Source organism: Coregonus clupeaformis, chromosome 30 (genome assembly GCF_020615455.1).
Source record: "Coregonus clupeaformis isolate EN_2021a chromosome 30, ASM2061545v1, whole genome shotgun sequence".
Classification (NCBI taxonomy): domain Eukaryota; kingdom Metazoa; phylum Chordata; class Actinopteri; order Salmoniformes; family Salmonidae; genus Coregonus; species Coregonus clupeaformis.
The window spans coordinates 43,067,443-43,093,440 of record NC_059221.1 but is presented as its reverse complement, the minus strand read 5'-3'; the positions used below and the strand labels follow the sequence as shown (position 1 = coordinate 43,093,440).

The 25,998-nt window shown below is 45.9% G+C and overlaps 1 protein-coding gene across 1 annotated transcript in view; it reads left to right on the top strand.

Annotated features, from left to right (window-relative positions):
- klhdc8b (kelch domain containing 8B) overlaps nt 1–25,776 on the top strand; it is a 71,205-nt gene extending 45,429 nt beyond the window's left edge. Inside the window, exons 2-4 of the mRNA XM_045209281.1 lie at nt 12,709–12,873; nt 24,982–25,206; nt 25,766–25,776. Coding sequence (XP_045065216.1) covers nt 12,709–12,873; nt 24,982–25,206; nt 25,766–25,776 — 401 coding nt within the window. The remainder of the gene's footprint in view (nt 1–12,708; nt 12,874–24,981; nt 25,207–25,765) is intronic.
- The last annotated feature ends 222 nt before the right edge of the window (nt 25,777–25,998 follow it).

Sequence of the window (25,998 nt, the reverse complement as noted above, 5' to 3'; positions counted from 1 at the left end):
AGTGAATGTGGTATCCAGAAAGTTATCTAAGAGTGTTTGGATATTTGGTTACTGGTTGCTTTCTGGAATTCTTCTGTGCTGTTTTGGGCCCATCTGTATGAATTTCTAATGTTGTACAGCTTACTGGGCTGTGAATGTGTGATTGTTTCCATGTCTGTTATTTTGAGGAACAACGTAATTTGGCTGTGATCAGACAGAGATGTTAGTGGCTTGACGGTGAATGAGCTGAGAGAGAAAGGGTCAGTGTCTGTAATCATATAGTCTACTGTGCTGTGGCCAAGAGGTGAGCAATAGGTGTATCTCCCCAAAGAGTCCCCGCGTAACCTACCATTGACAAAGTACAAACCCAGGCTTCGACAGAGCTGCAACAGATCCCTTCTGTTTTTGTTTATGGTTTTTGTCTTTCTGTCTGTCTGAGAGGAGGAGAATAGTGTCCATGGAGACAAAGCACCTGCAAATTCACTCATCTTTTAGAAAGAAAGAGCTCTGCATGCCAGCTGCCCACCAAAACGCTTTCACCTCATACCATTAATTCGCTTTTGTTGCAACGCATATTATTTAAAAAATATCTTTCAATTGTTTTTTCTCTCCTGTCAGATCAATCAAAAGGAGATCTCTATGGGTGGTAACATTCATCAGTCTGTACGTGTCTGCTTTGTCTGTCATCTGTAATGTATGTCCGTCTCTACCTGCCCAGGCTGCAGACCCGTTTTAGAGGGATATATGAGTGGGTATAGGGAGAGAGATTGTGTCATTATCGGTCAGGATTAGATTAGATATCAGGTGTTTTTAAGACAATGAAATGGGCATCACATGCTGTCTGCAGGATGCAGGGGAATGTAATGTGTTTTCCTTTCTCTCCTCGGTGAATCCCTGCCATCTGTCTCGTTCCGCTCCTTCAGAGTTTTGTTACCTTGTGGGTTACCTCAACTCAATATCAGCTAACGATTCCATCAAGTGTGCGATTAGCACCAGCCCCCAAAGTAAACACACGGCTGCCTGCCTGTGTGTGTGTGGGGGGGTGACGCAAGATGAGTTAATCTCTCATGGTCTTCATGTATGTTAATACTGTATCTCTGTGTACACTACAGTAATGTCTGTCAGGTGTTTATGGAGGGGATGACTGAAGGACCTGGTACAGTGATGGCTACTTTGTGGGACGACAAACAGCCAGATCGCTCACATGCATTCACGTTCCCACACACACACACACACACCCATGCACACACACACACACACACGCACTCATGCACACACACACACACACACACACTCATGCAAACACACACACACACATACCCATACACACACACACACTCACCCATACACACACACACACACTCATGCACACACAAATGCGCGCACACATGCACACACACACACATTCTGCCACACACACACATTCTCCCACACACGCCCATTCTCCCACACACACACACCCATTCACACACACACACACACACACACACACACACACACACACACACACACACACACACACACACACACACACACACACACACACACACACACACACACACACACACACACACACACACACACACACACACACACAGAGAGAGAGAGAGCATGGAGTGCTGTTGTTGGTCCACTGCTGTAGTCTCTACTGTGTATTGGTGTTGTTGGTCCACTGCTGTAGTCTCTACTGTGTATTGGTGTTGTTGGTCCACTGCTGTAGTCTACTGTGTATTGGTGTTGTTGGTCCACTGCTGTAGTCTCAACTGTGTATTGGTGTTGTTGGTCCACTGCTGTAGTCTACTGTGTATTGGTGTTGTTGGTCCACTGCTGTATTCTCTACTGTGTATTGGTGTTGTTGGTCCACTGCTGTAGTCTACTGTGTATTGGTGTTGTTGGTCCACTGCTGTAGTCTACTGTGTATTGGTGTTGTTGGTCCACTGCTGTAGTCTACTGTGTATTGGTGTTGTTGGTCCACTGCTGTAGTCTACTGTGTATTGGTGTTGTTGGTCCACTGCTGTAGTCTACTGTGTATCGTCAGCCTGTCACTCCAGGTTCAGGTTCCTACTCTTGTGTTTGACAAACAAGCCCACACAATCTCTCAGCCAGTCTGTTCTCGCTCCAACCTAGCCTTCCCCAGCCCCGTCCTGTCTGTAACACTACTGGGTCTCTCTGTAGTGCTCTCTCTCTTTTAAATACACACACACACACTTCTCTCAAGCTGTTGGTGTTTCCTTTCAGTTTCAGGAGAATGCCATTAAGAGAAGCAGCACAAGGGCCCTTGATGAGAAACAAATCATTTGTAAACACTAGTTCCCGTGAGGTGGACTGACTAGCACTCTGTTGTTCTATAGAGGCCTCCAAACTGTGTCTCCTTTTCAAACATTCACCATCATTACTGCTGCTAATTGTCAGTTTAATGGTTGCTTTATACATCATTCGATTAGTGTGTTTAACCTGCGGTAGTTTTAAGCTAATTTGCTTTGGAAGTATGCAATCTTCTGAATGATTATTTAATCCAAGCATTAGACAGGCTGGGGATGTCTGATAATACAGTTTTTTACAATCACTTTGGCACTAATTTCAGAACCTTGACGTCATTTTTCAAAACTCTAGACACAAAACTCAAAACGGTCATCACTTGTAACACAGGCTGTCCAATGTTCAAAACATTGCATTGTGCATTCATATCTTTAAAGAAATCTTGCACTTGCACAATCATTGGTTCAAAAAACAAATGTATTGTGAAATACCAATGAAACGTTAATTTAGATCACCCACACACAAGCAACCGATAGTTTCACTGTGTCATTGTTCGTACGATCATTAAATATTGTAGTACAAAATAGGTGATACATGTTTCATTATGGTACTACATGTAAATACATCCCTGTAAAAGTACTGCAGTAGTAGAGAGAATACTACAGACACAGTGGAATCATTGAACAAAATCTGAAATATATTGATGAAAAACAATACAGTACTGTAAAACATCAAATGCAGTGTTCCTCAACTTGCTTGCTTGTACTGTAAAAAGCAAAACATAGGAGTGATTACTGTACTTCTACATTTTCATCAACTCTGTCTTGTGGATTTGGCCACAGGTTCTCATCTACATCACAATGGATGTTTTCATTAGCCAAACATCTTGGAAAAAACCTTTGGCCATGGCGAATCCAGGCCTGACACTGGTCTGCCGTGATGTCGTTGCATGCGTCATCCATGGCCTGGAGAAGAGTGACTTGTTCATGAGGGCGCCTATCATAAACCTTCCATCTCCATGTGGAGAAAAAATTCCTCAATCGGGTTAAGGAAAGGAGAGTATGGGGGGTAAATACAGGGTGGTAAATTGTGCATGGGCCTGAAACCATGCTTGCACCATATGAGCATGGTGGAACCTGACATTATCCCACACAATGACATAGGTCACGCCACCAGCTCTACAGGCCTGATCGAGCTCATCAAGGAAGGTTACAAGGGGATCATAGAAACAGTGTCTGATAAAGAATGATGATGAAATATTACATCCATAGATAATGTAGTCTAATTGGTTCATGCTCCACGCTAATTGGTGACAATGAATCTCGTTACTTTGAAACTTTCATGATCTAAACATGGAATATTGTTTGTCTGTTTCCATACAACTATGCATTAAGAGCAATGCAACAGTTACTTATCATTTTGAGCAGTTGTATCAATTAATAGTTGGATAATTGTAATGAAATGAATAGACACTCATCTGAAATGTAATGCCTTTTGAAATAGTAGTACTTTGATGTTAAGTTGTGTCATATTGAACAGGTGATTTTTGTTAAATGAACAAATGATCTTAGTTTTATGTGTATTGTATCCAAGCAATTGAAAAAAGTGTTAGAGTTTTGAAAAATTTGCATTTTGATCATTGGTTGTGAGTTTTGTGTCTAGAGTTTTGAAAAATGACATCAAGGTTCTGAAATTAGTGCCAAAGTGATTGTAAAAAACTGTAATGTACCAGGTTTAGTTTTACAAAGACGCCTTACCAACCAGGGCTATCAAAGTAGACCTAGCCATCATAACCTTACAGGAGCAATAACCTGTCCAGCCTCTGTGACAGATTATCATCCTCCTGTCTGTCTCTCTCCTCCACTCTTTGCACATAGTTACCTATTCAATAGAGAAAACAACCCACAAGATGGAACATTTATTTTTCATTATCTTTATTGTCATTTTTTCTTCTTCTGTCTGCAGTAAAACCAAACAAAGTGATTGTTAAGCTCCCTTGTTCCTGGGAGCCTCAGATTTAATTCCCTTTCAGCTTTCCTTTGACAGGATTATATGAGAGGATAGGGGTCTGATAGAGAGAGAGAGAGAGAGAGAGAGAGAGAGAGAGAGAGACTTCAGTGATGGGAGAGAGGACATTCACTATACCCCACCACTGTGAATCATACTTAACAGCGGAGGGAGAGAGGACATTCACTATTCCCCATCACTGTGAATCATACTTAACAGCGGAGGGAGAGAGGACATTCACTATACCCCATCACTGTGAATCATACTTAACATCAGAGGGAGAGAGGACATTCACTATACCCCATCACTGTGAATCATACTTAACATCAGAGGGAGAGAGGACATTCACTATACCCCATCACTGTGAATCATACTTAACATCAGAGGGAGAGAGGACATTCACTATACCCCATCACTGTGAATCATACTTAACATCAGAGGGAGAGAGGACATTCACTATACCCCATCACTGTGAATCATACTTAACATCAGAGGGAGAGAGGACATTCACTATACCCCATCACTGTGAATCATACTTAGCATCAGAGGGAGAGAGGACATTCACTATACCCCATCACTGTGAATCATACTTAGCATCAGAGGGAGAGAGGACATTCACTATACCCCATCACTGTGAATCATACTTAACATCAGAGGGAGAGAGGACATTCACTATACCCCATCACTGTGAATCATACTTAGCATCAGTGGGAGATAGGACATTCACTATACCCCATCACTGTGAATCATACTTAACATCAGAGGGAGAGAGGACATTCACTATACCCCATCACTGTGAATCATACTTAACATCAGAGGGAGAGAGGACATTCACTATACCCCATCACTGTGAATCATACTTAACATCAGAGGGAGAGAGAACATTCACTATACCCCATCACTGTGAATCATACTTAACATCAGAGGGAGAGAGGACATTCACTATACCCCATCACTGTGAATCATACTTAACATCAGAGGGAGAGAGGACATTCACTATACCCCATCACTGTGAATCATACTTAACATCAGAGGGTAGAAATAGAAACAGAGAATAGATTTCCATTTCATATAAGTTCGATTTCATGTCATTAAATCTTGTTCCCGTTGTGGTTACCATTTATTATTACAGTTTAATTCACAGACATCATCTCTCTCTCTCTCTCTCTCTCTCTCTCTCTCTCTCTCTCTCTCTCTCTCTCTCTCTCTCTCTCTCTCTCTCTCTCTCTCTCTCTCTCTCTCTCTCTCTCTCTCTCTCTCTCTCTCTCTATCTATCTCTCTCGCATAAGCTTCACTCTCATTTCCAGGGAGGGACTCCCTCGTGGGCTCAGTGTTAAGCGTAGTTAATTGTGATATTATTTGATGAATTATTTCCCTCAGACCGCCAGACATTGGAATGCCAGTGGAGACCTAGTGATTGCATTGTGCACCCGGGTGACAGGAAGGGGTGAGGAAAGGTCACGGTGAAATTGAATCGAGCGACTACGAGTGCTCTGCCTTCTAATTTAATGGTTCTAACGAGAGGCAGATCATTAAAGAAGGAACATCACCATGGGTTTGTTTACGCAGCCACCTCGTTATCTTACATCCAGCATAACAAAGACTGTACATCTGAGGAGCAATTAGAGAGATGGAGAGAAAGAGAGCGATTGAGACGGGGACAGATAAAGAGTGCAATGTTTAGTTTTACTTTTAACCAACACTATGAGCCAATAGAATGTAGATTCGTGTGTCACAGATCAAACAGGCTATAATCAAGGCTGGTCTAGCCTAGACGGGTCAACACACTGTAGAGGTGTGTAAGCAGGATGTTTACAGTGTTGCCCTCTGTAGCTCAGCTGGTAGAGCACGGCGCTTGTAACGCCAAGGTAGTGGGTTCGATCCCCGGGACCACCCATACGTAAAAATTTATGCACGCATGACTGTAAGTCGCTTTGGATAAAAGCGTCTGCTAAATGGCATATTATTATTATTATTATAGATGGCATGTCATGGTATCAAAGGGAGAAGTGTCCCAGAAAAACCCTACAAAGTCACCCAGTAAATACCTCTCTTCTCACCCCCTGTCGTTCCCCTTTGTATCTCATCTCAACATGGTTGGACTCATTTTCTAAGATAGCCGTCAGTGTGTACACCGCCGAGTGTTCTTTGCGTGCATGTGTGAGGCAAATCTTAATCTTATGTGATCCATTTCATCGACAAGGAATTTTTGCAAAATAGGTATTTGACAGAGTAATCGATTGATTCTATATACTGTAGGGGCCATTGTAATGGGTATTGACTGTCTGTGTGCTCTGGTGCTAGTCCAACCATTCCCTTTCTCACAACCTCAGACTTCAGACTCTCATTGACACAGTATGTCTCACTCTCAGCCGAATACCATCCTTCCTCTTTCTACCTCGTTATAACTCTCTGTAGCCCTGTCCGTCTTCCTCACCCAACTCTCTCTAAGCATCTCTCGCTATCTCTCTAGATGTACCATACTGCAATATGTACCCTTTTATGTGCAATTCTCTGTAACTCTCAGTAAACATCATCGAAGGTACCGTGATCTTCACTAACTGTCTCACTTCTTCAGCTCTCGTCTACCATCTACACTAGATCCCACCCTCCTTTTTATTCTCTCCAACTCCTTCTCTCTATCTCCTCTTTTTTAACTTACCCTCAATCTCTGCCCTGTGTGTCTGTCCTCCTCTCTAAGTCCTTCAATCTCCCTGAGTGTTTGATCCTGTCTTCTTTTCCGTGGCTGTTCTGTGGCAGTTCCGTGGCTGTGCTGTCGGCCCCCGTGACCCTGAGGAAAGGATTGGCACCAAGCTCTGAGTGTGACAGCGTGCAAAATGCAGCGTGTGACAACCGTGGCCTCTGTGTTTTCTTCACACAATGCCCAAACCTCAAACGAGTGTGTGTGTGTGGAAGCAGAGAGCGACGATGTGAGAGGAAGAGAGTGGTGTGGTGTGTTCCTCTGATATGAGATGAGCTGCTGCAGGAGGAGCTGGAGGAACAGCAGGTGGTCAGTTAACTGGAGGAACATCAGGTGGTCAGTTAACTGGAGGGACATTAGGTGGTCAGTTAACTGGAGGAACATCAGGTGGTCAGTTAACTGGAGGAACAGCAGGTGGTCAGTTAACTGGAGGAACATCAGGTGGTCAGTTAATTGGAGGAACAGCAGGTGGTCAGTTAACTGGAGGAACAGCAGGTGGTCAGTTAACTATAGGAATAGCAGGTGGTCAGTTAACTATAGGAATAGCAGGTGGTCAGTTAACTGCAGGAACAGCAGGTGGTCAGTTAACTGGAGGAATAGCAGGTGGTCAGTTAACTGCAGGAACAGCAGGTGGTCAGTTAACTGGAGCAGCAGCAGGTGGTCAGTTAACTGGAGCAGCAGCAGGTGGTCAGTTAACTGCAGGAACAGCAGGTGGTCAGTTAACTGGAGCAGCAGCAGGTGGTCAGTTAACTGGAGCAGCAGCTGGTGGTCAGTTAGTAAGACTCTTCTTCTTTTGGACAAACACGATGTGCTCTGTACAGGGCGGATGTTAGTCTGTCTTGATTGGGTATACATCATGTTTTCCGCTGTGTGAGTTTGTCTTATTATTTGTTCACATATTACGTGAACAAAGCTATTGATTATGTTGATTACGTGTAGGCTATCTGTGAATCTGTTAGGTGAATCCGTTAGGCTACCACCACTTACCATATCTGATTACCTGTTGTTGTTGCATCTTGCCCATCTGTGAATGCATGGAGCTGTGTGTGGTGTATTGTCTGCTCTGTGTTGGTAATTGTGATTAATTAGTGTGTGACGTTGATCATGGGTGGTGATGATGTAGTCCTGTGTTATTGTCACCCACCAGTCTGTACCACCTGCACCAGCTCCATGAGCTCCACCCCTTCATTGTCTGCTGGGTTGTGTTGCAGTTGCCATGGCGTCTCCCTGGGAGACGGGCATAGATCAGAGCAGAGTTACCTTAATTAGAGGAGACTGCATTTGATTGTGTAGTGGAACTGAGCCTGAGACCCCCTCCCCCCTCCCTATGGCTGAGACCATTTCCCCTCCCCTCCCCTCTCCCTACGGCTGAGAACCCCTCCCCCTCCCTTCCTATGCCTGAGACCCCCTCCCCTCCCCCCCTCCCTATGCCTGAGACCCCCTCCCTCCCCCCCTCCCTATGGCTGAGACCATTTCTCCTCCCCTCCCCTCTCCCTACGGCTGAGAACCCCTCCCCTCCCTTCCTATGCCTGAGACCCCCTCCCCTCCCCCCTCCCTATGCCTGAGACCCCCCTCCCCTCCCCCCTCCCTATGGCTGAGACCATTTCTCCTCCCCTCCCCTCTCCCTACGGCTGAGAACCCCCTCCCCTCCCTTCCTATGCCTGAGACCCCCCCCCCTCCCCCCCTCCCTATGCCTGAGACCCCCTCCCCTCCCCCCTCCCTATGCCTGAGACCCCCCTCCCCTCCCCCTCCCCTATGTCTGAGACCATTTCTCCTCCCCCTCCCCTCTCCCCTACGGCTGAGAACCCCTCCCCTCCCTTCCTATGCCTGAGACCCCCTCCCCTCCCCCCTCCCTATGCCTGAGACCCCCTCCCTCCCCCCTCCCTATGTCTGAGACCATTTCCCCTCCCCTCCCCTCTCCCTACGGCTGAGAACCCCTCCCCTCGCTTCGTACGGCTGATACCCTCCCCTCTCCCTACCGCTCCCCCTTACAACCACAGCCAACCATCTATTAATTTTTTTAAGCACAGAGAAAAACAACAGATTGTGATTGAGTACAGATTTTTTGTGTTAATAATACCCAATGGGTACATTTAGCTTTTTTAATGTTGTTACATTGAGCTTGTGAGATCATATTAGGTTATTCGTTTTATGCTAATGTATCATTTACTATCTTTGTGAGTGTAAAAAAAAAGTCTCCCTGCCTGCAGAACTCCATGCTCTCCAGAAATGTCACTACAAAATCATACCCATCTGTGGCAATCTATTGTGGAGCATTAGAATGAGTGAGAATGAGGAATTCACATTAGTGTCATTAAACACACACACACACACACACACACACACACACACACACACACACACACACACACATACATACACATATGGACACGTATTCACATTCCTATGGTTATGCATAATAATTTATTTAGTTGATCCTCTGTTTGAATATATTAGACCCTGGCTAGATGTGACACGTTAATCCTGAGTGTGTTTGTGTGTGTGTGCTTGGCGGGCCAGGTCTGTGTGTGTGTGTGTGAGGGGCTCTGCTCTGAACCGCTGAGAGGTGGGGGGCCATTATGACATGTGGCTTTAAGATGGAACAGGTTGCAGTGCTCCATGAGAGGAGTCCCTTCAGACCAGAGCAGAGTGAAGCTGAGAGGAGCAGAGCGGAGCAGAGCGGAGCAGAGAGGAGCAGAGAGGAGATGAGAGGAGATGAGAGGAGCTGAGAGGAGCAGAGAGGGGTGAGAGGAGCAGCGAGGAGCAGAGAGGAGAGTGAGAGGAGCAGAGAAGAGCAGAGAGGAGATGAGAGGAGCAGAGAGGAGATGAGAGGAGCAGAGAGGGGTGAGAGGAGCATAGAGGAGATGAGAAGAGCAGAGAGGAGCAGAGAGGAGATGAGAGGAGCTGAGAGGAGCAGAGAGGAGCAGAGAGGAGCTGAGAGGAGCAGAGAGGAGCAGAGAGGAGCAGAGAGGAGATGAGAGGAGGAGATGAGAGGAGCAGAGAGGGGTGAGAGGAGCAGAGAGGAGATGAGAGGAGCAGAGAGGAGATGAGAGGAGCAGAGAGGAGATGAGAGGAGCAGAGAGGGGTGAGAGGAGCATAGAGGAGATGAGAAGAGCAGAGAGGAGCAGAGAGGAGATGAGAGGAGCAGAGAGGAGCAGAGAGGAGCTGAGAGGAGCAGAGAGGAGATGAGAGGAGCAGAGAGGGGTGAGAGGAGCAGAGAGGAGCAGAGAGGAGATGAGAGGAGCAGAGAGGGGTGAGAGGAGCAGAGAGGGGTGAGAGAAGGTGAGAGGAACAGAGAGGGGGCGAGAGGAGCAGAGAGGGGTAAGAGGAGCAGAGAGGAGATGAGAGGAGCAGAGAGGGGTGAGAGGAGCAGAGAAGAGCAGAGAGGAGATGAGAGGAGCAGAGAGGGGTAAGAGGAGCAGAGAGGAGCAGAGAGGAGATGAGAGGAGCAGAGAGGGGTGAGAGGAGGTGAGAGGGACAGAGAGGAGCAGAGAGGAGCAGAGAGGGGGGTGAGAGGAGGTGAGAGGAACAGAGAGGGGGCGAGAGGAGCAGAGAGGAGCAGAGAGGGGTGAGAGGAGGTGAGAGGAACAGAGAGGAGCAGAGAGGAGCAGAGAGGAGCAGAGAGGAGCAGAGAGGGGTGAGAGGAGGTGAGAGGAACAGAGAGGGGGCGAGAGGAGCAGAGAGGGGTAAGAGGAGCAGAGAAGAGCAGAGAGGAGATGAGAGGAGCAGAGAGGAGATGAGAGGAGCAGAGAGGGGTGAGAGGAGCAGAGAGGAGATGAGAGGAGCAGAGAGGGGTGAGAGAAGGTGAGAGGAACAGAGAGGGGGCGAGAGGAGCAGAGAGGGTTGAGCGGAGGATAGAGGGGTGAGAGGAGCAGAGAGGAGGTAAGAGTGTACATGGATAGAAGGAGATGAGGTGAAAGTGATATCAAGACAAGTGTGTGAGAGCTGGAATAGGAGGCAGCTGTACAGTGTCTATGAGCTGTCTTTTTCAAGGTGATTGATGATCCAATGGTTTTGGTAATCCAGTACTGTCAATGTCAAATCAGTAATGGGCTTAATAAGCAAGCAAGGAGGGATGTATTAGGAAACACTTCCTCAGCACTCTTTCTTTGTCATCTCTCTGCATGGCCTTACTCCCTCCTCCACGTCTCTCTCTTTTCTAGTTTGCTTTACCACTCTATTTTCCCTCTGTCTCATCCTCCTTCAGTCGCCTCTCTCTCTGTCTGCTCTCCCTCATTTGTTTGTGTGTTGGTGCTGAGTCATGTTCTGGGCAGTGAGCAGGAGCGGGACCTCGGTCAGCAGCTGTGCAGCAGGCGACAGGGACACGGGGGTTTATACTTGTTCAGCTGCTACGTGATGGGAAAAACAGTAGGAGCTGTTTTTTTGCATTCAGAGCATTAGCTCTCTGTCTGAAAGTGTTACAGTTAGTTTTCCTACTTCTCTGGATTACTGCAATGCTGTAGTCACAACTCTGAGTGCTTTAGTCCTCCTCTCCTCTATCCCCTTGACCTTTCCCCTTGACCTTTCCAACCCCTCCCTCATTCTATCTACTCTGCCTTCCAGCAATCCACCCAACCATCCATATATTCATAAATATACCCACCCATCCATCAATCCTCCCAACCATCCATATATTGAATCAACAAGTCCCGAGGGGGTGTGGGATATGGCCAATATACCACGGCTAAGGGCTGTTCTTAAGCACGATGCAATGCAGAGTCCCTGGATACAGCCCTTAGCCATGGTATATTAGCCATATACCACAAACCCCCGAGGTGCCTTATTGCTATTATACACTGGTTACCAATGTAATTAGAGCAGTAAAAATACATGTTTTGTCATACCTGTGGCATATGCCACGGCTTAAAGCCAATCAGCATTCAGGGCTCGAACCACCCAGTTTATAATAATAAATATACCCACATCCATTTATTTCCAGACACTCTGCAGTGAGTGTCACCGTGTGTCTGACAGGATGTGGCATTAAGGCTGACGTCTGACAGGATGTGGCATTAAGGCTGACGTCTGACAGGGTGTGGTATTAAGGCTGACGTCTGACAGGATGTGGCATTAAGGCTGACGTCTGACAGGATGTGGCATTAGGCTGCGCTGACAGGTGTGGTATTAAGGCTGACGTCTGACAGGATGTGGTATTAAGGCTGACGTCTGACAGGATGTGGTATTAAGGCTGACGTCTGACAGGATGTGGTATTAAGGCTGACGTCTGACAGGATGTGGCATTAAGGCTGACGTCTGACAGGATGTGGCATTAAGGCTGACGTCTGACAGGATGTGGCATTAAGGCTGACGTCTGACAGGATGTGGCATTAAGGCTGACGTCTGACAGGATGTGGCATTAAGGCTGACGTCTGACAGGATGTGGCATTAAGGCTGACGTCTGACAGGATGTGGCATTAAGGCTGACGTCTGACAGGATGTGGCATTAAGGCTGACGTCTGACAGGATGTGGCATTAAGGCTGACATGTGGTTGTTTGCTTTTATTCTCTCAACACTTTGGATAGTGGAATTGGGAGCTGATTAAATTACGCCCTCTCTCTCTGTCTCTCTCTCTCTCCCCCTCCCTCTCCATCTCCCTCTCTCTCTCCTGTACCTTTCTTCCTCTCCCCTCTCCCTCTCTCCCTCTCCCTCTCCCTCTCCCTCTCCCTCTCCCTCCTCTCCCTCTCCCTCTCCCTCTCCCTCTCCCTCTCCCTCTCCTCTCCCTCTCCCTCTCCCTCTCCCCTCCCTCTCCCCTCTCTGTCAGATGGGAAGGTGTATGCGCTGGGAGGGATGGCAGCTGACACGACGCCCCAGGCGCTGGTGAGGGTCTATGAGCCTGAGAAGGACCAATGGCAGGCCCTGACCTCCATGCCCACGCCTCGCTACGGTGCCGCCTCCTTCCTGAGAGGCAACAAGATTTACGTGCTGGGTAGGTCACACCCCCATCCCCCCCACACCCCCATCCCTGCCCCTTCTGTCCAATCTCCCCACTGTGTGTCACTCTGGTCATATCTGGCCTACAGCCATACGATCCACACGTACACTCTGTCGTACCACACACACATTCAAATATGGTCGTACGTACAGTACATGTACACGAACACACACGTACACACACTCACACACACACACTCTCTAGCTAAGAGGTCTGGGGAGGGTCGGGCCCATTTCCCTCTCATGGTCTACACAACGGTCTGGGGAGGGTCGGGCCCATTTCCCTCTCATGGTCTACACAACGGTCTGGGAGGGTCGGGCCCATTTCCCTCTCATGGTCTACACAACGGTCTGTGTCTTTATTCAATCTGAGAGAAAGTGAGGGAAAGATGGAGGGAGATTCTGTAGATCTGTTCTCTGAGTCCCCGAGAAAACATGATCAATCTGATTATTAATAAGTCATGAGAACAGATGAAACTCATGGGCAATCATTGGGCTCCCGAGTGGTGCAGCAGTCTAAGGCACTGCATCTCAGTGCTTGAGGCGTCACTACAGACCCCCTGGTTCGATTCCAGGCTGTATCACACAACCGGCCGTGATTGGGAGTCCCATAGGGCAGCGCACAATTGTCCGAGTTTGGCCGGTGTAGGCTGTCATTGTAAATAAGAATTTGTTCTTAACCGACTTGCCTAGTTAAATTAAATATAGAAATTGCATTCATTCACTGGTACCTGCACTGCAGCTGTGGCCAATAGCCTTTACTGCACATTAGGGAATGATTTTGGAATCTTCCTAGATAGTCCTAGTGTTAGAATACTTTTTAAAGTATAGGAGCGGAGACATATATCTAAATATATGACTGTGTAGGAGAAAAACATATTTAAAAAGTTGTTCTTATGAATATTCATGAGTGATGTCCATCCCCAGCAGGACAGTATAACCTCATACTCCTCTCCATGGCTGGTACATCTATCTGGTGTTACTGTGTTACTGGCTGTCTGGCTGCCTGCCTGTCTGGCTGCCTGCCTGTCTGGCTGCCTGCCTGTCTGGCTGCCCGCCTGTCTGGCTGCCTGCTGGTCTTCAGTCACATAGACAAATGGCTTGCTAGCAAGCAGGCTTATTCTACGGAATCACATAAAATCTGAATTTAAAAAATATATGAATAAAAAATTATTTCTGTTTAGAAAAAGTAGTGCACTGGGCCTTTACTAGCATTAGCAAACCGATATAGACGTTTGGAGCGCTGCCAAAAACATTTTTCAGCATCTCTGCTTTGGCAAAAAAAGGTAGTTGTATAACCCGAGTGGCGCAGTGGTCTAAGGCACTGCATCGCAGTGCTAGCTGTGCCACTAGAGATCCTGGTTCGAATCCAGGCTCTGTCGTAGCCGGCTGCGACCGGGAGACCCATGTGGCGGCGCGCAATTGGCCCAGCGTCGTCCAGGGTAGGGGAGGGAATGGCCGGCAGGGATGTAGCTCAGTTGATAGAGCATGGCGTTTGCAACGCCAGGGTTGTGGGTTCGATTCCCACAGGGGGTATAAAAAAAAATAAAAAATAAAAAAAGTATAATAATAATGTGACTAAACTGTAAGTCGCTCTGGATAAGAGCGTCTGCTAAATGACTTAAATGTAACTAAGAACAGTATCTTGCAGGATTCAATAGTTGGAGTTGTTGCCCAGTCCCTTTCTCTGCGATTGTCATTCTAATGGAAACCAGAAAGACCAAATCCCTGTCCTCAAACATTTATATCAAAAGTGCAAAGTTATGGGCAAAGACACAAAACATCCACTTTTTGTGCAATATTAATTTACCATCCTTACTAACCACTTCATGTAAATGTACATTACTGTATTGTACATAGGCTGGTCATCTAGGTTTGTACCTGTAGACTTTCCATCACCATGAAGAAAAAACAATGCACTAAACAGTAATTGAGTACATTGAGACATCAAGTGGTTTGTGATGATGTGGCTCAGTTGGTAGAGCATGGTGCTTGCAATGCTAGGGTTGTGGGTTCGATTCCCACTGGGGACAAGTATGAAAATGTATGCACTCGCTACTGTAAATTGCTCTGGATGAGAGCGTCTACTAAAAGGAATTAAAAGACAGACCACTTCAGTTTTCACATAGAAATAAGTTGCATTTGCAAAGTATTTCAAGAAACTGGAAAACGTGTATCAAGCAAGTATTTTTTTATTCCACAAGTATCATCAGATTAATTGTTTTGTAGCGATAATTATGAGACTCAAGTTACAAATGCTGGTAAACACTCAAATACATTTAGTGAAAATTTTTTCAGAAAAGTAGTGCACTGGGCCTTTACTAGTCCTGTATTAGCGCACCGATATAGACATCTTCAGATTTTATTTTTCTTCTGAAATGCGGCCGGAGGGAATAGCATCCCCGACACTCGAAGAAGGAAGAGGCTGCGTTATAGAGGCTGGCGTCCGGGATACCTGACGAGTAGTGCTGAGCGATTAACCAAAACATTTTTCTTATTTTGGGTATTTAAACAACTAATTGACAGACGTCGGTTAAATTATTTGAATTCCATTTTTATTTTTTTATTTTATGTGAGAATGCGCACATTGCACAGTTTCTCTAGAGATCAATCAGATCCAGCCTGAACTGTGCGATGTAATAGGGAGTTGTAGTTTCCAACAGGCCAAAATTCTACATAGTTTAGCACGTAAAATGTGGTAATTAACTACAATGACCATAATCCATTGCGCATCTGTGTTTCTTTTACTCCTGCAACGGAAGAGGCAAAAATGCTTGATCGTAAGGGGATATAGAGAGCAGCTGTGGCTTCGCGAGGTTTCTCTACCAGAAAATACATGATCAAAGTGATTGATAGTTGGTATTCAGCAGTCATAATAGTATGCCTTATTTACTTTGAAGAACTACTAAAATAGTGATTTAGTCAGACAGCATATGTAGCAGCTCTATAGAGATGAGATGATGACTTGGAATGAAATAATAAAGTCATCAAATAAAACAAATGTAATATACACAACAACTGAAATATTATATTAAAGTAATGTGAATAAATGATGGTTAATAAGTGATAAGCATTAATGGTAAGTCACTACCATCATGGGACTTTTATTAATTGATTTATTCTGTGTTCTTAAAGCATTCGACCCAAATAATTGAAACCGAAATCGAAAACGGTGATTATTTTTTAATAATCTAACCGATTTCAAAAAGCACTAATCGCCTACTACTGACGAGGCGAGTGGATAAACCACCTCTACCCTCCGTTCTATTGGCCAACGTGCAATCACTGGAGAATAAACTGGACGAGCTCTGTTCGAGACTATCCTATCAACGTGATCTGAAGAACTGTAATATCCTGTGTTTCTCCGAGTCGTGGCTGAACAAGGACAATATAAATCTAGCTTTGTGTGTGTGATATCAAATGGCGATCCAATTACGATCTTGTCTCATCGCTGCAACTCCCCAACGGGGAGGTCGAGTCATGCGACCTCCGAAACATGACCCGCCAATCCACACTTTTTAACTCCCACCTGCTTAACCCGGAAGCCAGCCAGCCGCAAACCCTCCACTAAACCGGACGATGCTGGGCCTATTGCGCACCGCTCTATGGGACTCCCGGTCATGGCCAGTTGTGTCACAACCTGGGATCAAACCCGGGTCTGTAATGACGCTTCAAGCACTGCGATGCAGTGCCTTAGACCGCTGCGCCACTCGGGAGGCTATCTAGCTGCTTTTTCTATGCATCGGCAAGACAGAACGGCAGTGTCGGGCAAACTCGGGGTTGGGGGGGGGGTTTGTTTCTCTTTGTTAACAATAGCTGTTACGCGATCTGTAATATTAAGGAAGTCTCAAGGTTCTGCTCGCCTGAGTTAGAATACCTCATGATAAGATGCAGACCATACTATTTACCAAGATAACTTACATCTACTTACCACCACAAACCGATGCTGGCACTAAGACCGCACTCAACAAACTGTATAGGGCCATAAACAAACAAGAAAATGCTCACCCAGAGGTGGCGCTCCTAGTGGCCGATGATTTTAACGCAAGAAAACGGAAATCCATTTTACCTCATTTCTACCAGCATGTCACATGTGCAACTAGAGGTGAAAGAGATCTAGATCACCTTTTCTCCACACACATACAAAGCTCTCCCTCCATTTGGAAAATCTGACCATAACTCTATCCGCCTGATTCCTGCTTACAAACAAAAACTCAAACAGGAAGTACTAATGAAACGCTCAATACGGAAGTGGTCCAATGAAGCGGATGCTAAGCTACAGGACTGTTTCGCAAGCACAGACTGGAATATGTTCCGGGATTCATCCGATGGCATCGAGGAGTTTACCACATCAGTCACCGGCTTCATTAATAAGTGCATCGACAACGTCGTCCCAACAGTGACCGTACGTATATATCCCAACCAGAAGCCATGGATTACAGGCAACATCTGCACTGAGCTAAAGGCTGGAGCTACTGCTTTCAAGGAGTGGGACACTAATCCGGACGCTTATAAGAAATTCCACTACGCCCTCCGACGAACCATCAAACGGGCAATGTGTCAGTACAGGACTAAGATCAAATATTACTACACCGGCTCTATATCTCGTCGGATGTGGCAGGGCTTACAAACTATCACGGATTACAAAGGGAAACCCAGCTGTGAGCTGCCCAGTGACGCGAGCCTACCAGATGAGCTAAATTCCTTCTATGCTGTTCTGGCACCAGCTGTCCTGGACGACTGTGTGATCACGCTCTGCGTAGATTTAAAGGTAAGACCTTTAAACAGATGAACATTCACAAGGCCGCAGGGCCAGACAGACTACCAGGACACATACTCAGAGCATGGTCTGACCAGCTGTCTTCACTGACATTTTCAACCTCTCCCTGACCCAGTCTGTAATACCTTCATGTTTCAAGCAGACCACCATAGTCCCTGTGCCCAAGAACACTAAGGTAACCTGCCTAAATGACTACCGACCCGTAGCACTCTCATCTGTAGCCATGAAATGCTTTGAAAGGCTGGTCATGGCTCACATCAACACCATCATCCCAGACAACCTGGACCCACTCCAATTCGCATACCGCCCCAACAGATCCACAGTGACGCAATTGCTATTGCATTCCACACTGCCCTTTCCCACCTGGGCAAAAGGAACACCCACATGAAAATGCTATTCATTGACTACAGCTCAGCGTTCAACACTGCAGTGCCCTCCAAGCTCATCAATAAGCTAAGAACCTTGAGACTGAACAGCTCCCTCCTGACGGGCCGTCCCCAGGTAGTGAGGGTAGGCAACAACACATCCACCACGCTGACCCTCAACACAGGGGCCCCTCAGGGCTGCATGCTTAGTCCCCTCCTGTACTGTTCACCCACGACTGCGTGGCTGCGCACGACTCCACCACCATCATTAAGTTTGATGACAACAGGACGGTGGTAGGCCTGATCATCGACAACGATGAGACAGCCTATAGGGAGGAGGTCAGAGACCTGGCATTGTGGTGCCAGGACAACAACCTCTCCCTCAACGTCAGCAAGACAAAGGAGCTGATCGTGGACTACAGGAAACAGAGGGCCGAGCACACCCCCATTCACATCGACGGGGCTGTAGTGGAGCGGGTCGAGAGCTTCAAGTTCCTCGGTGTCCACATCACTAAGGACCTATCATGGTCCAAACACACCAACACAGTCGTGAAGAGGATACGACAATGTCTCTTTCCCCCTCAGAAGGCTGAAAAGATTTGGCATGGGCCCTCAGATCCTCAAAAAGTTATATAGCAGCACCATTAAGAGCATCTTGACTGGCTGTCATCCAGGACCTCTATACCAGGCGGTGTCAAAGACAAAAATTATCAAAGACTCCAGCCACCCAAGTCATAGACTGTTCTCTCTGCTATCGCACGGCAAGCGGTACCGGAGCGCCAAGTCTGGGACCAAAAGGCTCCTTAACAGCTTCTACCCCCAAGCCAGAAGACTGCTGAACAATTAATCAAATGGCGAACCCCCTTTTTTATTTGTAATGACTCTCTTGCACCGGCTCTATGCACACTCACTGGACTCTACTAACACACTCACACATACTACACTGACACTCCAACACACACACACACACACACACAAACACACACACATGCATATTGATGCCACACACACACAAACTCACACATAGACACACCTTCATACTCTTCACATCTGCTGCTGCTGTTTATTATCTGTCCTGATTGCCTAGTCACTTTTACCTCTACCTACATGTACGTACAGTATTACCTCAACTACCTTGTACCCCTGCACATTGACTCGGTACCGGTACTCCTTGTATATAGTCTTGTTATTGTGTTACTATTTCCTTTTTTAATTTTTTGAAAATGTATCTTACTTTTTAACTGCATGGTTGGGAAAGGGCTCATAAGTAAGCATTTCACGGTAAAGTCTACACCTGTTGTATTCGACGCATGTGACTAATACAATTTGATTTGATTTGATATTGCGTGTCGATGGGACTGTATTTCAGCCTGTCGGACTGTTAGTTCCTCACACAGCCAAGTATGCATAAGGATTAGTTCAATATGGCCGTCTGTCATCAAAGCTGTCTGTGTGCCATGGCCAAACACGACTCTGTCACTGTCTCTGCAAGGCCGCCTGTGTGTGTGTGTGTGTGTGCGTCCGTGCATGTGTGTGTGAATACTGACTATCTCGACTGTGAGATGCTTTTAGGAGCCTCCCTCCATAAACTATCTCTCTCTCTGAGAACATCTTGTACATCCAACAAGTTCCAAATGTCAAATTATGAAGTTGTTTTTGACACCATTGGTTGCCGCAGTGGATCGTTTAAGCCTCCTGGCAAGGCACCTCGTGGCTGCTTAAATGTAAGCATTCCTTCCAAATGTTTAAGTTAAGGGTTAAGGTTTGGGATAGGGTTAAATTAAGTTTACGCATTCATTCCGAATGGTTACGTTAAGGGTTAAGGTTTGGGACATGTAAAAAAAAAAAAAACAAGCCATCCCCGTCAACAACGTCCTAGCAAAACCTAAGCCTACTCGCTGGTAATAGTGCTCACCGTTGCCCCTAGTGGTGGGTTTTGAAGACGTCCAATTTCGAAGTGAATCTTGAGTGTCCTGGCTGGTACATCAGCTGCTTGCTACAGTGTGTCGCCTGTGTAGCCATTATTCTCTTTTATTTGGTTTTTTATTCCCTCTCTCTCTCTCTGTGTCTACTGATGGAGGACCACAGGGCTGCCAGACAGTGCTGGCTGGCTGAGGGTCAGAGGCTTAGTGAATGCAGAGCAGACCCATACTTTTGGACAGCAGTGTTACAGCCAGGGATCTGAATTGAAGAAATAAAGTAAATGTGACATTTTCCACAGAGCCTTTCCAGGGGCAGACTGGCCATCTGCCATTTTTTTAGCCCAGTGGGGCCTGTGTTACTTGTGTGGGGGCCTCAAGAAAAAAAAATGGGCCATGTGGTAGAAATACCAGGGCCCGATTTCTGGTTCCAATCCGCCCCTGAACCTTTCCCAGACTCTGACTGGCAGGCTGCCTCAGCTGGCCAGGCTTCAGCTTCCTGATTAGGACAGGGGAGGCTGCTCGTTAGCCTCATGCACTAATAAATACAATGTAACAGTCACACACTCCTTTACATTACAGCAGTGGTTCCCAACCAGGGGTACTAGGACCCAGGGGGTACTTGGCCTATCCACAGGGGGTACTTGAGAAGACTCATGAGACCATAGGCCTACTGGTAAAATGTACATAATGGGGTACTTCAGGGGTACTCGGGGCAGAGAAACATTCAGTTGGTGGTACAGTAAACAAAAAAAGGTTGGGAACCACTGCTTTACAGTATAGTACAATACATACTGTAAACTATACTGTAAAAATTACTGTAAACGGATGAAATGGATACACAGGACAGCAGATGAAGTGGCGGGCGCCGAGTGGCGCAGTAGTCTAGGGCTGTGGCACTAGAGATCCTGGTTCGAATCCAGGCTCTGTCGTAGCCGGCCGCGACCGGGAGACCCATGGGGCGGCGCACAATTCGTCCAGGGTAGGGGAGGGAATGGCCGGCAGGGATGTAGCTCAGTTGGTAGAGCATGGTGTTTGCAATGCCAGGGTTGTGGGTTCGATTCCCATGGGGGGCCAGTATGAAAAAACAACAAAAAATAATAATAATGTATGCACTCACTAACTGTAAGTCGCTCTGGATAAGAGCGTCTGCTAAATGACTAAAATGTAAATGTTTTTTTTATTTATTTTTTAAGCAGTAGTACTGATCAAATGTCCACGTACTCTGTATTATGTATCAGTGACCAGGCACAAACACTTGGCTTGGCTTCTTGGACTAGCACGTTTCTGTTCACTCCATTTGATTTGTCTTCTTTGGACAAAACCTGAGGAATATTACCTGAAGTATGCCAGGCTTTGTGTCACACAGACAGTGTGTGATCACTGTCAGTGTGTCCAGGCTGATCAAACACCTGACACTGACATGCTGCACCACAGACACTGTCTACTCAAACATGGATAGAAACTTAATTCCAGCTTCAGCAGGAACCACACCTTTTTCACTGCCTGCAGGTCCAACAGCAGAGACAGGCTGTATAATCTTTACTATACACACTGCCAGCCAGGCTCCAAGTGTAATACTCAACAGTACACACACACACTCACACGCAAGGATGCACGTGCATGTGGGCGCGCACACACACACACACTCTCTCTCTCTCTTTCTGGGTAGCTGTCATGTTTGGTGAGTAGGGATGAGCCAGGAGTGTGAACATGGAGAGAAAGCCTGGGGCTGTCACAGAGGGAGAGAGGGAGGATCAGAGAGGTGAGACCAATGGAACGAAACAGAATACACAAATATTTATCGCTGGGCGTACTGCATGTTCATTGGGCCATGTGCCAAGTTTATATTTGAGAACACACCTGAGGATATTTGGCTGCTCCTAACAGATATGGAATCAGCATCGCTAATAAAGGGACACCATTTCAAACCATCCATTTAGTACACTCCAAAAAGAATAGTATCCTTTAGGGTTTTTTCAAATTTGAAATTGAAGGGGAACCCCTATATTCTTCAAATAACCCGTTTTAATGGATCCTCGAATAACCTTTTGAACTACCCCCCCCCCCCCACACACACACATTATTATTATTAATAATAATACGCATAATCATAACACAATATTTTAGTTCTCAGTGTTTATTATGATTTTAGTGGCAAAGCAGAATAAAAAAATCTAAATATGAGGTAAACTCCCCAGCAGAGCCCCAAGTCCAATGGGTATATCTGGCGTGTTGATGTTAATGTGTTGAAGTTCTCTGTATTGATACCCAGAATGATTTTGCAGTGCATGGTGATCGAACAGGTTTCCTGTTATATTCATCAGAGGTGTAGGGAGGGTGAAGTCTGTGAATCAAAAAAATTGTAATTATACAGATCATTAACAAAAAATGCACATGACAGAATTCATACCTTGGTTTTTGTGGTGAATGTGAATGAAAAAAACGTATGATAATGGTTTTCATACACATACAGTACCAGTCAAAGGTTTGGACACACCTACTCATTCAAGGGTTTTTCTTTATATTTACTATTTTCTACATTGTAGGATAATAATGAAGACATCAAAACTATGAAATAACACATATGGAATCATGTAGACACCAAAAAATGGTTTAACAATTCTAAATATATTTTATATTTGAGATTCTTCAAATAGCCACCCTTTGCCTTGATGACAGCTTTGCACACTCTTGGCATTCTCTCAACCAGCTTCACCTGGAATGCTTTTCCAACAGTCTTGAAGGAGTTCCCACATATGCTGAGCACTTGTTGGCTGCTTTTCCTTCACTCTGCAGTCCGACTCATCCAAAACCATCTCAATTGGGTTGAGGTCGGGGGATTGTGGAGGCCAGGTCATCTGATGCAGCACTCCATCACTCTCCTTCTTGGTCAAATAGCCATTACACAGCCTGGAGGTGTGTTGGGTCATTGACCTGTTGAAAAACAAATGATAGTCCCTCTAAGCCCAAACCAGATGGGATGTTGTATTGCTGCAGAATGCTGTGGTAGCCATGCTGGTTAAGTGTGCCTTGAATTCTAAATAAATCACAGACAGTGTCACCAGCAAAGCACCCCCACACCATAACACCTCCTCCTCCATGCTTTACAGTGGGAAATTCAAATGCAGAGATCATCCGTTCACCCACCCCACTTCTCACAAAGACAGGGCGGTTGGAACCAAAAATCTCAAATTTGGACTCAAGACCAAAGGACAAATTTCCACTGGTCTAATGTCCATAGTTCGTGTTTCTTGGCCCAAGCAAGTCTCCTCTTCTTATTGGTGTCCTTTAGTACTGGTTTCTTTGCAGTAATTAGTCCACGAAGGCCTGATTCACACAGTCTCTTCTGAACAGCTGATGTTGAGATGTATCTGTTATTTGAACTCTGTGAAGCATCTATTTGGGCTGCAATTTATGAGGCTGGTAACTCTAATGAACTTATCCTCTGCAGCAGAGGTAACTCTGGGTCTTCCATTCCTGTGGCGGTCCTCATGAGAGCCAGTTTCATCATAGCGCTTGATGGTTTTTGCGATTGCACTTGAAGAAACTGTCAAAGTTCTTGAAATGTTCCGTATTGACTGACCTTCATGTCTTAATGTAATGATGGACTGTCATTTCTCTTTCTTATTTGAGTTTATGGAGTCTTTTACCAAGTAGGGCTATCCTCCGTATACCCCCTACCTTGTCACAACACAACTGATTGGCTCAAACACATTAAGAAGGAAATAAATTCCACAAATTAACTTTTAAGAAGGCACACCTGTTAATTGAAATGCATTCCAGGTGACTACCTCATGAAGCTGGATGAGAGAATGCCAAGGGTGTGCAACGCTGTCATCAAGGCAAAGGGTGGCTATTTGAAGAATCTCAAATATAAAATATATTTTGATTTGTTTAACACTTTCTTGGTTACTATATGATTCCATATGTGTTATTTCATTATTTTGATGTCTTCACTATTATTCTACGATGTAATTTTTTTTTTAACAAAGAAAAACCCTTGAATGAGTAGGTGTTCTAAAACGTTTGACTGGTAGTGTACCTTGTCCATAATGTAGAGGCCTATGGGATATTCATTGAAGAGGTAAGGGAGGAGGATGGTAAATGTGATCTGCATAACATACCAATACCAATTGACATACCTTTGTATGCCTGCTCGTATACCTACAGACACAAAAGTGAGCAGTTCAGCCATCTGCACGCAATACAGCTAGCCTTCAACATATTCTTATAGCCTACATATTCTTACCTCTTTGTTGATTGATATCCATTGAATTGTGTCCATTTTCTGTTTTTAGAAAGATTGGCACAAATATGAATAGATAGATGGTATCATCATAAAACAATATCAATTTAGATCTTACAAGGGACAAACCTTACCTTAAATTGAGGGGATCTTTATATTTTTCAGTTAAGTGCCTGCACCTGCTGTCCTTTCAAATTCAAATCCAAATGTTTCAGTTGGGCAGTTAGGTTCCTGCAAGAACCCCCACCAACTAAGGAGGTTCCTCGATGAACCCCACCTCCTATGGGGTTCTTGGAAGAACCTTTTGGGGGCCATTTTCAGTGCCAAGAACCCTAAGGTTCTTCGAAGAACTTTGTGGATCTTAGAAGAACCCTTGTTGAACCCCTAATTTTTAGAGTGCCAACAGTTAGTCCTTTTTAATAACTGTTTCTCCTCTCTCTCTCTCTCTCTCTCGCTCTCTCTCGCTCTCTCTCGCTCTCTCTCTTCTCTCTCGCTCTCTCTCGCTCCCTCTCTCTCTCTCTCTCTCTCTCTCTCTCTCTCTCTCTCTCTCTCTCTCTCTCTCTCTCTCTCTCTCTCTCTCTCTCTCTCTCTCTCTCTCTCTCTCTCTCTCTCTCTCTCTCTCTCTCTCTCTCTCTCTCTCTCCATCTCTCTCTCTCTCTCTCTCTCTCTCTCTCTCTCTCTCTCTCTCTCTCTCTCTCCCTCTCTGTCATCCCCTCTCTCTCATGCCCTGCTGCCCACTCCCTCTGACCCTCTTTCCCTCCATTCCTTCCTCTCCTCTCATCCCTGGCAGGTGGGCGTCAGGGAAAGCTTCCTGTCACAGCCTTCGAGGCTTTTGACCTGGAAATGAAGAATTGGACGCGTTACCCCTGTATCCCCAGCCGCCGAGCCTTCGCCTGCTGTGCTGCCACCGAGCAGGGCTTCTTCAGTCTGGGGGGGCTCCAGCAGCCCTGCCCCCATAACTTCTACTCCAGACCCCACTTCGTCAGCACGGTGGAGGAGTACGACCCAGAACAGGGTGAGTCCCCTCAGTGTCCACACCGACACAACTCTACAGGTGCTCCAGTCACAGAATTAAATAAAACCCTATTTTGTTAACTTGTATTGTATCTCTATCAGTATTCTCATTCAGTCAGTCCCACCATAGCTCCAATACTCTCATTCAGTTAGTCCCACTATGGGTCTAGTATTGTCATTCAGTCAGTCCCACCATAGCTCCAATACTCTCATTCAGTCAGTCCCACTATGGGTCTAGTATTGTCATTCAGTCAGTCCCACTATGGGTCTAGTATTGTCATTCAGTCAGTCCCACTACGGCTCCAGTACTCTCATTCAGTCAGTACCACTGGTGAGCTGAACTCATTTGGCTCAACATACTGTCTCCCCTTATAGACCCATACATGCATAATGTCCTCCAAACAAGCCAACGTCAACCCTATAAACTCAACTCAAACACTGCCCTTACCCACTATAACACATTTAGCTTAGCTTAGCATACAATCTCCTAACACATTCATCCTCTCAGAAAACACTCCTGTATCTTCCCCACTCTTTTTGAAATTATATCCCTGCTTCAGGCCAGGGTTGATTGGATTGGGGTGTTACTGATTCACAGAGCCATGGAATAGGGTCCTAATCACACGTTTTCCTACTGCAGCTTACTGGTAGACTGAGACACATGGTGCATTTGGTATTCCAGAGCTGTACTGTGTATGATTCACCTTCCATTTCTGGATTAAGCCCAGTGAGCATGAGCTACCTTTCACCCCGGGCCTTGTGTGTGTGTGTGTGTGTGTGTGTGTGTGTGTGT